At 42.7% G+C, this 12,365-nt stretch overlaps 1 protein-coding gene across 1 annotated transcript in view; it reads right to left on the reverse strand.

The window, feature by feature from the left end:
* Positions 1 to 871: 871 nt before the first annotated feature.
* Positions 872 to 12,365, reverse strand: part of RFC1 (replication factor C subunit 1) — a 46,538-nt gene continuing 35,044 nt past the window's right edge. Inside the window, exons 17-25 of the mRNA XM_034424820.3 lie at positions 11,659 to 11,796; positions 9,543 to 9,638; positions 8,879 to 8,977; positions 6,680 to 6,834; positions 6,468 to 6,585; positions 4,802 to 4,947; positions 3,483 to 3,696; positions 1,804 to 1,980; positions 872 to 1,347 (exon numbers count right to left, since the gene is read on the reverse strand). Coding sequence (XP_034280711.2) covers positions 1,267 to 1,347; positions 1,804 to 1,980; positions 3,483 to 3,696; positions 4,802 to 4,947; positions 6,468 to 6,585; positions 6,680 to 6,834; positions 8,879 to 8,977; positions 9,543 to 9,638; positions 11,659 to 11,796 — 1,224 coding nt within the window. The 3' untranslated portion in view covers positions 872 to 1,266. The remainder of the gene's footprint in view (positions 1,348 to 1,803; positions 1,981 to 3,482; positions 3,697 to 4,801; positions 4,948 to 6,467; positions 6,586 to 6,679; positions 6,835 to 8,878; positions 8,978 to 9,542; positions 9,639 to 11,658; positions 11,797 to 12,365) is intronic.

Below are 12,365 nucleotides of genomic sequence, written 5' to 3' on the forward strand. Positions count from 1 at the left end.
TCAGTGGTTAGAGTGCAGTACTGCAGGCTACTTCTGCTGATCACCAGCTGCCAGCACTTTGGCAGATCGATTCTCACCGGCTCACGGTTGACTCAGCCTTCCATCCTTCCGAGGTGGGTAAAATGAGGAGCCAAATTAATTGGGGGCAGTAGGCTGACTCTGTAAACAGCTTAGAGAGGGCTGGAAAAGCACTGTGAAGCGGTATATAAGTCTAAGTGCTATTGCCCTTCCTTCCTAATGGTTAGATTGCAGTATTGCAGGCAAACTCTGCCGACTGACTGCCAGCGGTTCGATCCTGACCTGCTCAAGGTTGACTCAGCCTTCCGAGGTTGGTAAAATGAGGACCTACCGTAGACTGTTCGGGGCAAGAGGCTGACTATGTAGAGCCACTTAGAGAGGGCTGGAAAGCACCGTGAAGCGGTATACGTCTAAATGCTATTGCTCTCCCTGGTTTGTAAATTGGAGCAGTCCGAGTTCAATAAACCAAGCGGGTCCTTAGCGAAACAGTGCTGCTCAAGATGCCACACAAGTTACTTCAAGTAAACGACGAGGAATACAGGTAGCCCTCGACTTGTGACCACATTGGAGCCCCAATTTTCTGTTGTTCGTTGAGAGTTTTGTTCAGTGAGTTTTGCCCCGTTTTATCACCTTTCTTGCCGCGGTGGTTAAGTGAATCACTGCAGTGGATCAGTTCATAACACCGTTGTTAAGTGAATCCGGCTTCCCCCATTGACTCTGCTTGACAGGTGGTCCCCGAATTCAGTCAATTGTGCAAGCGACTGCTAGAGAGATCAGCTTCCAAGCAGATATAAATAAGACGAGTTCCATTAACGTGCAATGCATTTTAAAAATAAAATATGAGTTAAAATGGTTAAACTGGTTAAAAATATGAAACTAGTTTTATTGCAACTTTTACACGGTGCTGCACTTTCATATACAAAAATGAGTAACTGATTAGGGTTTGTTCATATATACATGGGTAGCAACATAATAAGCATTTCTAAAAAAAATATATAGAGAGGAGTTTTATGAAGGGAAGCACTAGCAGCTTGGACTCTTTTTCTTCCGGAGAGCCTCTTTCTGTATTTACAGGAATCAAACAATATAAATTCTGTTTGCCTCTTTTTCTGCAAAAAAAAGATATATATATAGATAGATAGATAGATTTGCCATTGCTATGCAGTGTTAGCAGGGCAACTGGTGCAGAGTTTGCCCAACCATTTACTGTGCCCACAGTCCAGCAGTAAGCTTGCATAGACAATTTATTTAGCTTTTTTTCTTTGATTTTCCTTTTTTCCTTTCTTCCTTCCTTTCTGCTTTTGGTGGCTTGGCAGGTTTGGTCTTTTTCTGTCAAAAAGAAGAGACATTTTTTTAAAAAATGCAAACAGAATCACATCGCCTGTAGCTAACTCACTAATTCACTTTTCGGTTGCTCCCACGTTATTTACTAAAAAACCCAAAAGGACACCCTAATAGATGTCTAACTTTTCCAAACAACTAGCAAATCACAGGGCATGGAAGCAAAATATAAGGGGGAGAAGACAACAGTAAAAAAAAAAAGGGGGGGGTGGGGGATAAACTATGACTAATCTAGAACCAAAAGCATATTCAAAAACATTGTACAGATCGGTCTTTATGTCAATCGTAAGATGATTTTTTTTTGCTATGACGGCTGGAACTTTGAGGAAGGGTCGCAAGGCCCATTTGTTCATCACCATCTTACACGTCTCTGAACACGCGGTCATTCACTGAGGACCGCCTGTGAATTTGCATATTTAAATGGGCTGCCGAAGGGAGCGATACCTTAATCATCGCATCGCTTTCCAGGCTCCCTTGCTCGGCCTCGGCTTCGTTCGATTCCAGTTCTTCACTCACTTCCGCATCCACTGAGGCGGCTCGTTTCGACTTCGGCGCAATTTGCAGGGAGTACGGCGTAAGGTGTGCAACTTTATTGTAGGCGCGCGTGAACGCCGATTTAACCTGTCGGGGCCAAACCAACGAAGACTTTTTAAGTGTTAAGATCCCATTTTTGGCTCAGCAATTATTGACGAGGTGCAAATTGCATCACACCGACTTCTCGTTCAGCAACTATCTCCCAGTTAGCAGCCATTTGCAAATACAACCGGAATAGACTCATTTCCTTACTAGTGTCCACATTTACGAGCGCATGTTTTTTTGCATTTTGACAATGCACACTGGAGTGAGAGTAATTCTGACGTAAAGGGTGAGGGGATTTTTATCTAAATGAGACAGGAGTAACCAGGGACCTTCCCAGAAAAAGAGAGAGAGATATAGCTGTGTTCAATGGGTCTATGGGAAACTCATCTGCAAATCATCTGAAATTTCTCCATGGAAAGTTTGCTAGCGCCAGGTATACGCTGACAAAAAATGACATTTTCAACCTCTGCCAGTAACATGCAAACGAAAGAGAATGGCACAAATTTTCCATCCTAAACTCCCCCCCTCACATGAAGTAAAGGAGTCCAATAAGCTTAAAATCTTCCACAAAGGACACAAGTTAATGGAGCTCTTGAGATTATTTCCTAAAAGTATGAGAAATTGGGGTTGGGGTGGGGTTAATACACTGGAAGCATGGTGTTTTCTGGGGGGAGAGAGGGAAGCTGAATTTTTCAGACAGGATGCAGAAAAGAAATCTCATCAAAAGAGAATAAGACCGTCAAGTCAAAATATAAAGATTTCCAATCAGCTCCTCTCGTGATATGGCTATGCCATACAGCCAACACCCCCCACCCCAAAATCTAACCAGTTTCACCTTTTTTTGTGGCTGCTTACCTGCGAGAGCCACCTCACCTGAATACTACGTCAAAGAATCACCATTTGACACCTACCTAGTTCCACTACCAAAGCAGCTGGTTGGAGAATCAATGAAACCCACATTCTGACCTGCTTAGACCAGGGGCGTCAAACACAGGGCCCGCGGGCTGGATCTACCCCGCAATGTTGGATCCGGCCCACGGGGCTATCCTGGAAAATGTAAGGGGCTGGCCAGCGTTGCTTCGGTCCAGCCGACCCAATGCGAACAGGAAACATGCTAGCAGTTCGGGAAGTGGCATCAAGCTGGCCACGGCCACCCAGTTGGCCACACCCATCCACCTGGCCAGCCCCCCCCCCCCAAAGGTCAACCACAGCCCTAAAATAAATTTGAGTTTGACATCCCTGGCTTAAATGACCAAGTTCAGCATTCTCTTTTAGAAGCAGGTATTTGTACTATTCTGGTGATGCAAGATATTCTGAGTGGCAGAAAGTTCACTTTTTTTTTTCTGCGTCCCTGGCAATGAACGACCAATGCCAATTGCCACGATCGCCTGGGTTTCAAGAGCTATGTGTGTATGTGTGTGTGTTTAATTGACTGTATCCCTCGGGAGTGGGCTATGTATTTTGAAGTTGTTGATTACTGGTCTTTCTCAAAGCTCCTCTTTCAAAAAGTCAGCAAGGACAGGCAGGAATAGCCGATCACGTGCCTTGGAATCCAATTTGGAAAACACGCTGGGCTTCCCTGCCCAGCAGGTGACCTCCATGAGGTTTTCAACATCTTCCTTCAACAAGCAGTAAGAATCCATGAAGGCGACAGCATCCTGGACTCCTTCTGAGCCTTGGCTAGCCAACGGTCTCACCACGGCATCTCGCAGATAGGACAGATAGTCCAGATTTACGGCTCTTTTACTCGCATGCGTTCTGCGGGGAGAGAGAAAAGATATTTTAGCTGGAAGTTAGAATGGGCCCAGACTTTGCTGTAAGTGCCGTCCGACTCCAATAAAATAAGAAAGGAATGCAACAATTACAAAATGAGAAAGTAATGGCCAGAAAGGATGGTAGATCTGGCGAACCGTGGCCACGCACAATTTGAACCAGCTTAACACGAGGCCTGGGAGAACCACCTGGTCTTTAAGGCCTTCTGGAATGCCAGGAAGGTGGGATCTGCGGGAATCTCGGAGGATCACTGTGGAGAAGGCATGCTTCGATGTGCCCAACAGAAGAAATGGTTTTCTTCTGGGAGTGATGTGCGGACTCTGGAGCCTCCAGAGTTGGGCAGCAGAGAGGCAAAGGAACAGGAGGAGCCTGTTCCTAGTGCCCACATGTGCAGAGCTACCAGAAGGCAAGAACAGTTAAAACAAAAGGGACGACTCGGGATTAAGGCCTGGAGATGATTGGCCCCTCCCATAAGGCTTAAAAGAGGAGCAAAGGCACATGGGCCCTTTGCAGGAAAGCAACAGTGTTAATTCTGTTCCCAGTCGGCATCTCTGTTTGATTCTGGACTCCGTGTGGCTTTGCCAAGTAGGTCTTTGGCAATGTGTCAAGGGAGATAAAGGTGGGTGATTATCCCGAAGGACTTCTCCCAAATAACTTTTTGCAACTAATTGGGACTCAGCTGTGAATGAACATAATTCACAGCTGTTGCAATAAAAGAGGTTTTTGGGACTACTCCAGTGTTTTAATGACTCAGGAAGCCTAGCTCACAAAGGAAAGGTGGCACAAGGGTGTACATCAACTGTCCACTGCATTCTGGACCACTTGAGTTCCCACATGGTCTTAAGGGACAGCGCCACATCCAGGCCATTGCAAGCATAAAGCCACAAAGGGATTCGGGCATGAATGATCGGAGGGATTCTCGAGCTAGTAAAAGGGCACCACTCTGAGACTCCTGGTCTCCCAGCTCCTGCTTGAGGATCAGGTGACGGCTCTGGACAGGAACCCCTTTGCAATGGGACAAAGTTCACTTAGCAATGGAAATTTTGGGATCAATTGTAGTCGTACGTCAAGGACTGCCTGCCTGTAGTACCTGAGACTCATATGCATAGAAAGCTCCTGCAAGATGCGGTCATGCTTTCCCGTGGATGAAAATTTCCCCAACCAACTTGGAAAAGTTGGGAATTCTTGCAAATAGCCTCTCATCAGCTCTCCAGGCAGGACACTCGAATAAATTGCCTGGAAAAGGAAGGAAACGGTTTTAGCACTTTTCTCCGTTTTTGATAAAAAATACAGTTGAGGAGGCAGAGCAGAGACCAATGAAGCAAAAAGATGAAAGTTGAAATCAATAACCCCATCAGTGATTCATAATTATTCTATTTTTCTCTTCTTGCTCCTTTTTAAATTGATAGAAAGGGACATTCTTCTAAAAGCATTATTCCGGAACCCAAACAGATCTATAAATATCGCTAGATTTCTATAGTTGTCAAATCTAGCATTTATTTCATCTGCAGCTGATTTATAGCATCTTATCCATAGGAATGCTCTCAAATGCTCTAGAAATAGATTTACTCTCCTCGGCCTTCTGTTATTTGAAAAGAGAACACAAAGAATACAAGCCTGCATGTCTTACAAAAAATAAACGTTGTACATAAAATAAACGACGTACATAATTATTGTTCTTCTAACAAACATGACATTTTAAGAAAAAGTAAGTTCTAAATCTGAAACCAGGTAAATTGGCACTGCTTTGAAGTCCTAAAAAATGTGCTACTCAAATCAACTGCTGGTTAGTATGCAATCTACCTACAATGAGGGAACGATTAAAAAAGCCGACATCTGTTGAAATAATATTTCAAAGCTCATGCTAGATAAAATAAAATATGCTAGATAACATAATATTTCAAAGCTCATGCTAGGAAAATTCTGAATTCATTTTCTGATACTTTTTCTTTTCCAAGCCAGTTTGGTTTAGTGCAGGGGTCGGCAACCTGTGGCTCTGGAGCCGAATGTGGCTCTTCCATCCCTCTGCTGCGGCTCTCTGTTGCCAGTTGGCTCCACAATTGTTAGGGCTTTAGGCTAGGACAGGTAGAGGAAAAAGGACACCGTGCTAGGAGGAGACTCTATGGTGGTGGTGGTGAAACTGTACTTCTGGTCGGCAGAGGAAAAAGAGACGCCATGCTAGGAGGGAGAACCGGACTTCCAGTTGGCTCCAGAATTGAAAGCGGGGCTTCCAGTTAGGACCTTTGCGGCTCTTTGGATGTTTAAGGTTGCCGACACCTGGTCCAGTGGTTAAGGAACCAGGTTAGAAACCAGGAGATCATGAGTTCTAGTCCTGCCTTCACAATGAAAGTTGGCTGGGTGACTTTGAGCCAATTACATAGGGACCTGAGTTCTAGACCCGCCTCAGGAATGAAAGCCAATTGGATGACTTTGGATCAGTCAATCTCTCTCAGCCCAACCCACCTCACAGGGTTATTGGGAAAACAGGAGAAAGAAGGAGCATTAGGTACATTTGCCAACTTGATTTATTTATCAAAATAATAAATGTGGGATAAAAATAAAATTGATAATGTGTCAATAAGGCACTGTCAACTCCTCCTAACCACATAGATAAATCCCTTGGGTTTTTGCAGAGAAAAATATTGAATAAATAAAAATCTGAGCTGGCTTTTAAGATGACCGCATGATTATTTTTGCAAGAAACAATTTTTTAACTGCAATCTACATCTACACCCAGAACAAAAGAGCTGTATAACCTGAGTGGGCAGAAGGCTCCAGTTTTGTCGACTGCGAATCTGGCGGTCAACTAAATCGCCATCGCAAATACTGTCCGCGGTTTTGCTAAGTAAGATGAGTTCTTTCTTCAAGTTGTTTCTGAAAAAGACGGAAGAGAGGGCGTATGCATGCCGATGTTTATTAACGGGCTTAAATGCCGACAACTCTTGTCAAAATGACGATCAGAACTCACCCAGCCGCGGCGGGCTTGACGTGGATGTAGTTTTCTTGGACAAAGAGGGGTCCCAGAGAGTAATCGTGGAAGAACAGATCTGCCTTGTCTATAAGGGACATGTGAGAAGCCTCTTCTCCCTTGGCGAAAACCTTCCTCACCACATCAAAAGGACCCTGGAGAAAGGGAAGTCATTGAGGGAAACTGCTTAAGAGGGTGGATCAAGATGCGCCTGTAGCAGGCAAACCGTCGGTTGGATGGGCTGGCACTTGTACCAAACTCCCCCTTACAACAGGGGAGTTACAACTTCATTATATCAACGGGCTGTCAAGTCCTACATAGTTATGATTTAGATCACCCAAGATGGGAAGTAGCGGAGAAATGAAAAGTATAAAATATGCCTTATCTAGAATGTGTATTATTATTATTATTATTATTATTATTATTAATAATAATAATAATAATAATAATAATAATAATAATAATAATAATAATAATAATAATAATTGTTTCATCGCAGTCAGCCAGGTGTTCAGACTGAGATTTGGCATTTTTGTCTACCTATCCAGTCCTTCCCAAGGACCTGGGATAGGCAAATCTGGATGTTTGACGGTGTTACAAATATCGCCTCAGGATGAAAGCAGTCCCAAGTAAAGCTGCCTTCTGCAATTGACTGATGACAAATCTGTCAATGCCAATGATGGTGTTCAAGTGGTGCTCCAGTTGTCTTGGGACTGCACCCAAGGTGCCTATGACTATGGGTACTATCCTTACCTGCCTTTGCCATAGTCTGCCTGGACTACTGCAATGCTCTCTACATGGGGCTCCCTTTGAGGAGCACCTGGAGGCTCCAGCTGGTCCAGAATGCGGCCGCGCGGGTGGTTATGGGAGCGGCGTGGTGCTCCCATGTGACCCCCCTCCTGCGCGAGCTGCACTGGCTCCCGGTGGTCTTCCGGGTGCGCTTCAAGGTTTTGGTTACCACCTTTAGAGCGCTCCATGGCATCGGACCGGGGTATTTACGAGACCGCCTTCTGCTACCAATAGCCTCTCACCGACCAGTACGCTCCCATAGAGAGGGGCTTCTCAGGGTGCCGTCGGCCAAACAGTGTCGACTGGCAGCCCCCAGGGGGAGAGCCTTCTCTGTGTGGGCACCTGCCATCTGGAACGAGCTCCCCCCGGAGATACGGAGGATCCTGGATCTGCACACGTTTCGTCGTGCTCTCAAAACATTTTTATTTCAGCAGGCTGGCCTGGCCTAACTCTCCCTTTTAAAATTTTAAATCGTTTAATTTGTTTTATAAATTGGGTGTTTTAAACTTGTTTCGGCCAAAAAATTTAATAATTTTAACGGATTTTTAATGTTTGTATTATCTGTATTTTATCTTGGCTGTTCACCGCCCTGAGTCCTTCGGGAGTAGGGCGGTATAGAAATTTGATAAATAAATAAATAGTCATTCTATTTCTATTTGTAGGTCTTCGTATTTTGTTATCTTCTTCAGTTCTTTCTCTTCTATTCTGCTGTCTCCGGGCACTGCCACATTATCATCATCATCATCATCATCATCATCATTATATTCATTTGTGGCTTTGGGGTCTGAGCAGGATCACTCCACCATCTCATAAACTTCATCAGGTCACTTTAGGAGAATCCTGAATTATATTTTTTGCTATGTGCCTACTGAAAGACATGGTTTTTTTTTATGTCCGCAAAGCACTGGTTGTTTAAGTAAACAACCTATTTCTCTTCAAATTTGCAAACCACATTGTCTGCATTATCACGGGTCGCATTCCTCCCCCCCCCCTTCCCCTTTTGCTCATGTTGCAATCAGGTGCCGTTTCCAAATACGTCAGTAAGCAGGGACTTGCTTTCTTCCTTGGTAAAAGTGAGGTTCTTAAACCTTGCCAAAATCTTATGTCTGCAGTTCCTTTTTTTTTTTTAATGTGATCTAGGTGCCACTGGGTTTTTAGTAGCGTCATGGGAAATGTTCCACATTTAAAACCCTTAAGAATTCAACGAAGTTCCACTTTGAGATCAAATTGTCATTTTAATCCCGCAAAACACTTTCTGATGGGGCTCCAATCAACTTAAAATAGAGCTTGGAACCCTTGCAGAAGTGTTTCTAGGAAGGTTTATACAAGTCATTTCAAACCTGAAGCTAAATGCCTGCAATCCCCTTCCTGAAGTTCGTTGCACAGACATGGGCCTTCAATCCAACTTACCAGCTTAATATCCTTTTTGGCTTTACTGGCGTCTTCTTTGACACCGTCGTAAGTCAAGGTTTTGTCTCTGGCACACCACACGCTGAGATTATGCAACACCTTTCGACAAAAAAGAAAGCACAAAGGTTCAGGCTTTGCTCATAAGGCCTGTTGAGTAAGGAAAAATCTACATTACCATTTTTTAATAAACAAATTCTACAGAATCAATATTACCCACTGGTCATCTCGTTTTATAAAATAATTCCTTTCTTTCAACAACCCCCCCCCCTTTTCCGTATCAATGGTCCCTGCTTCCAGCTGCATCAAATCAAATGCGTCTGGAACTAAGAACAGAATCCTGTATCAGGTATCAGTCTTGATAGGTGACTCACCTGTCTGGTATCTTTTTACACAAACATACATACAATGTATTTTTTCTGAACAGACTATTGGCCGGTTCACAAATTTAAACAATTTTTAGTCATTTCAACTAAATTTATAATTTCTATACTTTTTTTTTGCCATAATATTTATTCTATTTTTTTAAAAAACCAATATTACCCTTCATCCTAACCTCTTAACCAAATTTCAATTTTTCCTTTCCATTCTATGTTGTACCCCTCAAATTTAAGCTCTAACCTAATATGATTCCTAGTATTTCCTTATATTTCTTTATTATAATTACCTGTCTGATATCCTGATTAGCCGCCAAAATGAGTTCATTCATTGCCGGCGGTGGAACCTTTAATCCTTCTTTGAAAGCAATGGACATCATAGCGCCCTGCAAAAGCCATTCGTTTTGTATGAGCAAATAAGAGAACAATTGTGGGTCATTAAAGGACTTAAAAGTAGCACCGTTCATTTACAGAATTGGAAATGGGCAATGTTAGCTCAATATCAACAAATGTTCTTCTTTTTACATTAAACGTACTAAGCGTTCCTGTAGAAATATGAACGTACAGAAATCTTGTCCAAATCTCCTTCTGTCTAAAGGGGGTACAGAGAGTTCAAGGAAAAGTTGCAAAAAAATAAATAAATTGCAGGTTCCGGTTCCTGCCCTAGCAACTAACTCTCTAGGTAAATGTTGCTATTAAGAGCAAAGAGAAGATTTTTTTTAACACAGCTGAGGATGACTTCAGCCTGTTTTGTCTGGCTGGGGGAGTTCTGGAGTTGAGGTCCACAGGTCTTAAAGTTGTCATGGCTGGACACCTCTGATCTAAAGATTGAACTGTGGCTTTTTTAAAAATAAATCACCTCCTCTTATATACCGTACAGAAATACAGGTAGTCCTCGACTTACAACCGTTCATTGAGAGACCGTTCAAAGTTACAACGGCACTGAAAAAAGTGACTGATGATCGTTTTTCACAGTTACCACCTTTGAAGCATCCCCATGATCACCTGATCAAAATTCAGAACACTTGGCAACTGGTTCATATTTATGACGGGTGCAGTGTCCCGGGTCATGTGATCCCCTTTGTGACCTCCTGATAAGCAAAGTCAGTGGGGAAATCAGATTCACTTAATAACCGTGTGGCTAAGTTAACAACGGCAGCGATTCAGTTAACAACTCGGGCAAGAAAGGGTGTAAAATGGGGGCAAAATTCACTTCACAACTCTCTCGCTTAGCCGCAGAAATTTTGGGCTCAACTGTGGTCGTAAGTCGAGGACTACCTGTATTCTTATTTCTTCTTCTTGATTGGACAACTTCAAAATGCAGTTAAGAATGTCACTTCAGATTGTGCCTATAGAAAAATAGCAGATCGGCGAACTAATCCAAAAGGCTCCAACTTTGTTTAGCACAAGCCACAATTTCTACCAGCTTTATTAAAGGCGTTATAAACCACCTTTTATGTTCATTTTCAAAGACAGCACATATATTCAGCACGCTAACATGTGCCCCCCCCCCCCCTTAAAGCAAACCCTGCAAATGAATCAATGAACATAGTTGGAAATAAAAATATATTTTTAAGGATGACAGACCACCCAACGTTCCAAGCAGATCGTTCTACAATGTACAGTAGTGGCCAAAATTGTGGAAACCTTTTGGGAAAAGTGTATTTTGGAGGTTTGATGGCTAATAGCACCACTTTTCGATTTGGAGTTTCAAGATAATTCTATTCCACTGCTGGAATGGCCTGGGAATAGCCCAGACCTTAACTCAATGGAAAATCTATGGAGCCGACTAAAGAAATTTGTCAGTCAGAAGCGACTCAGCAATAAAAACCCAATTAATAGAAGCCATCATTTAATCTTGGTTTCACATTATAACAGCTACAGAACTAAAAGACTCAGTTCACTCCATGGGAAGACGTTGTAAGGCCGTCATTCATGCTAAAGGTTATCCAATTTAGGATTAACTGACATGGTGATCATTTTGTAGATCTCATTTTTTCTAGGGTGATCATTTTTGTATATCGTTTTTTCTACGTGTTTCACTTTTCTTCTTTATACAGTAACTGCTATTCTAATAGCAAATTCTTCATAAAAGTTATTGCATTACCTTCTTGATTAAATTATCTTTCCGTTGATATATACTTTTATGGTACAACTCCCAAAAAAAGTAGTGGCGTTATTAGCTAGTTTTAGAAAATACACTTTTCCCAAAAGGTTTCCACCATTTTGGCCACTACTGTAGGCCCCCACCAACAAACTGAAGAGGTGAAAGTAGCCAAAATCACGGATGAGTTTTCTTCCACTGCTCAATGAATCACCTGAGCTCTCCAAAAGTAATCTCCAAGAAAACAGGGCCCCCAAGTACGAGAAGAGACCAAAAATGAGCCTCTGGGAAGGATTCCTTACCTTGATCTGTTCCACCCTCGGCTTCGGAAAACGAAGGTCAAAACAATAGTGGACCAGAGAACGGATCTTGGGATGGTTCCGATCGTTACACATGCAAATTATTGGAATTTTGGTGTGCTTAATCAGGTCAATTAGCTCCTGCAAAAAAAGACGGGATATGATGAAGTTCAGAACTGCTGTAGTAACTACTCAACAGACTGATCCGCATTGAACAGGATCTAGCAGATCAAAACGCTGTCACGAAATTAAGATTCCCAGACATTGTAAACAGATAAATTAAAGCAAGTTTGACTTTTTTGTTAAGTTCCTCTAAGAGCAGCTTAGGAGGAATATGCAGGGAAAACAGGGATCTGTCTTTACTATAAGAGGTCTACGACCAGCACTTCTACTAGTTGCAAGAACTGCTATTATAGAACAGGGACTATTGTAACATTTTTCAAGAGCTCTTGAAATTCATCTTTTCATAAGGGTTTTTCTGGAATGAAAGTCTCCCCACCCATCTTCTTGATGACAAAGCCTTACTGAACGTTCCTTACGTTGTCAAAAATCATTACTTTATTTCTGTTTTGGGACAAGCTGCCTCAGCACAGGAAGCAATTTTAATAGAAGTACATTTTAATAAGAACATGAAGTTCTACTGATTCCCAGTAGGATCCAATCTTGAAGGCATCTGGATGTTGGTCCAAAACCAGATTAGTACCAGCCAG

Source organism: Pantherophis guttatus, chromosome 8, assembly GCF_059756535.1.
Source record: "Pantherophis guttatus breed Tessera chromosome 8, ASM5975653v1, whole genome shotgun sequence".
NCBI lineage: Eukaryota > Metazoa > Chordata > Lepidosauria > Squamata > Colubridae > Pantherophis > Pantherophis guttatus.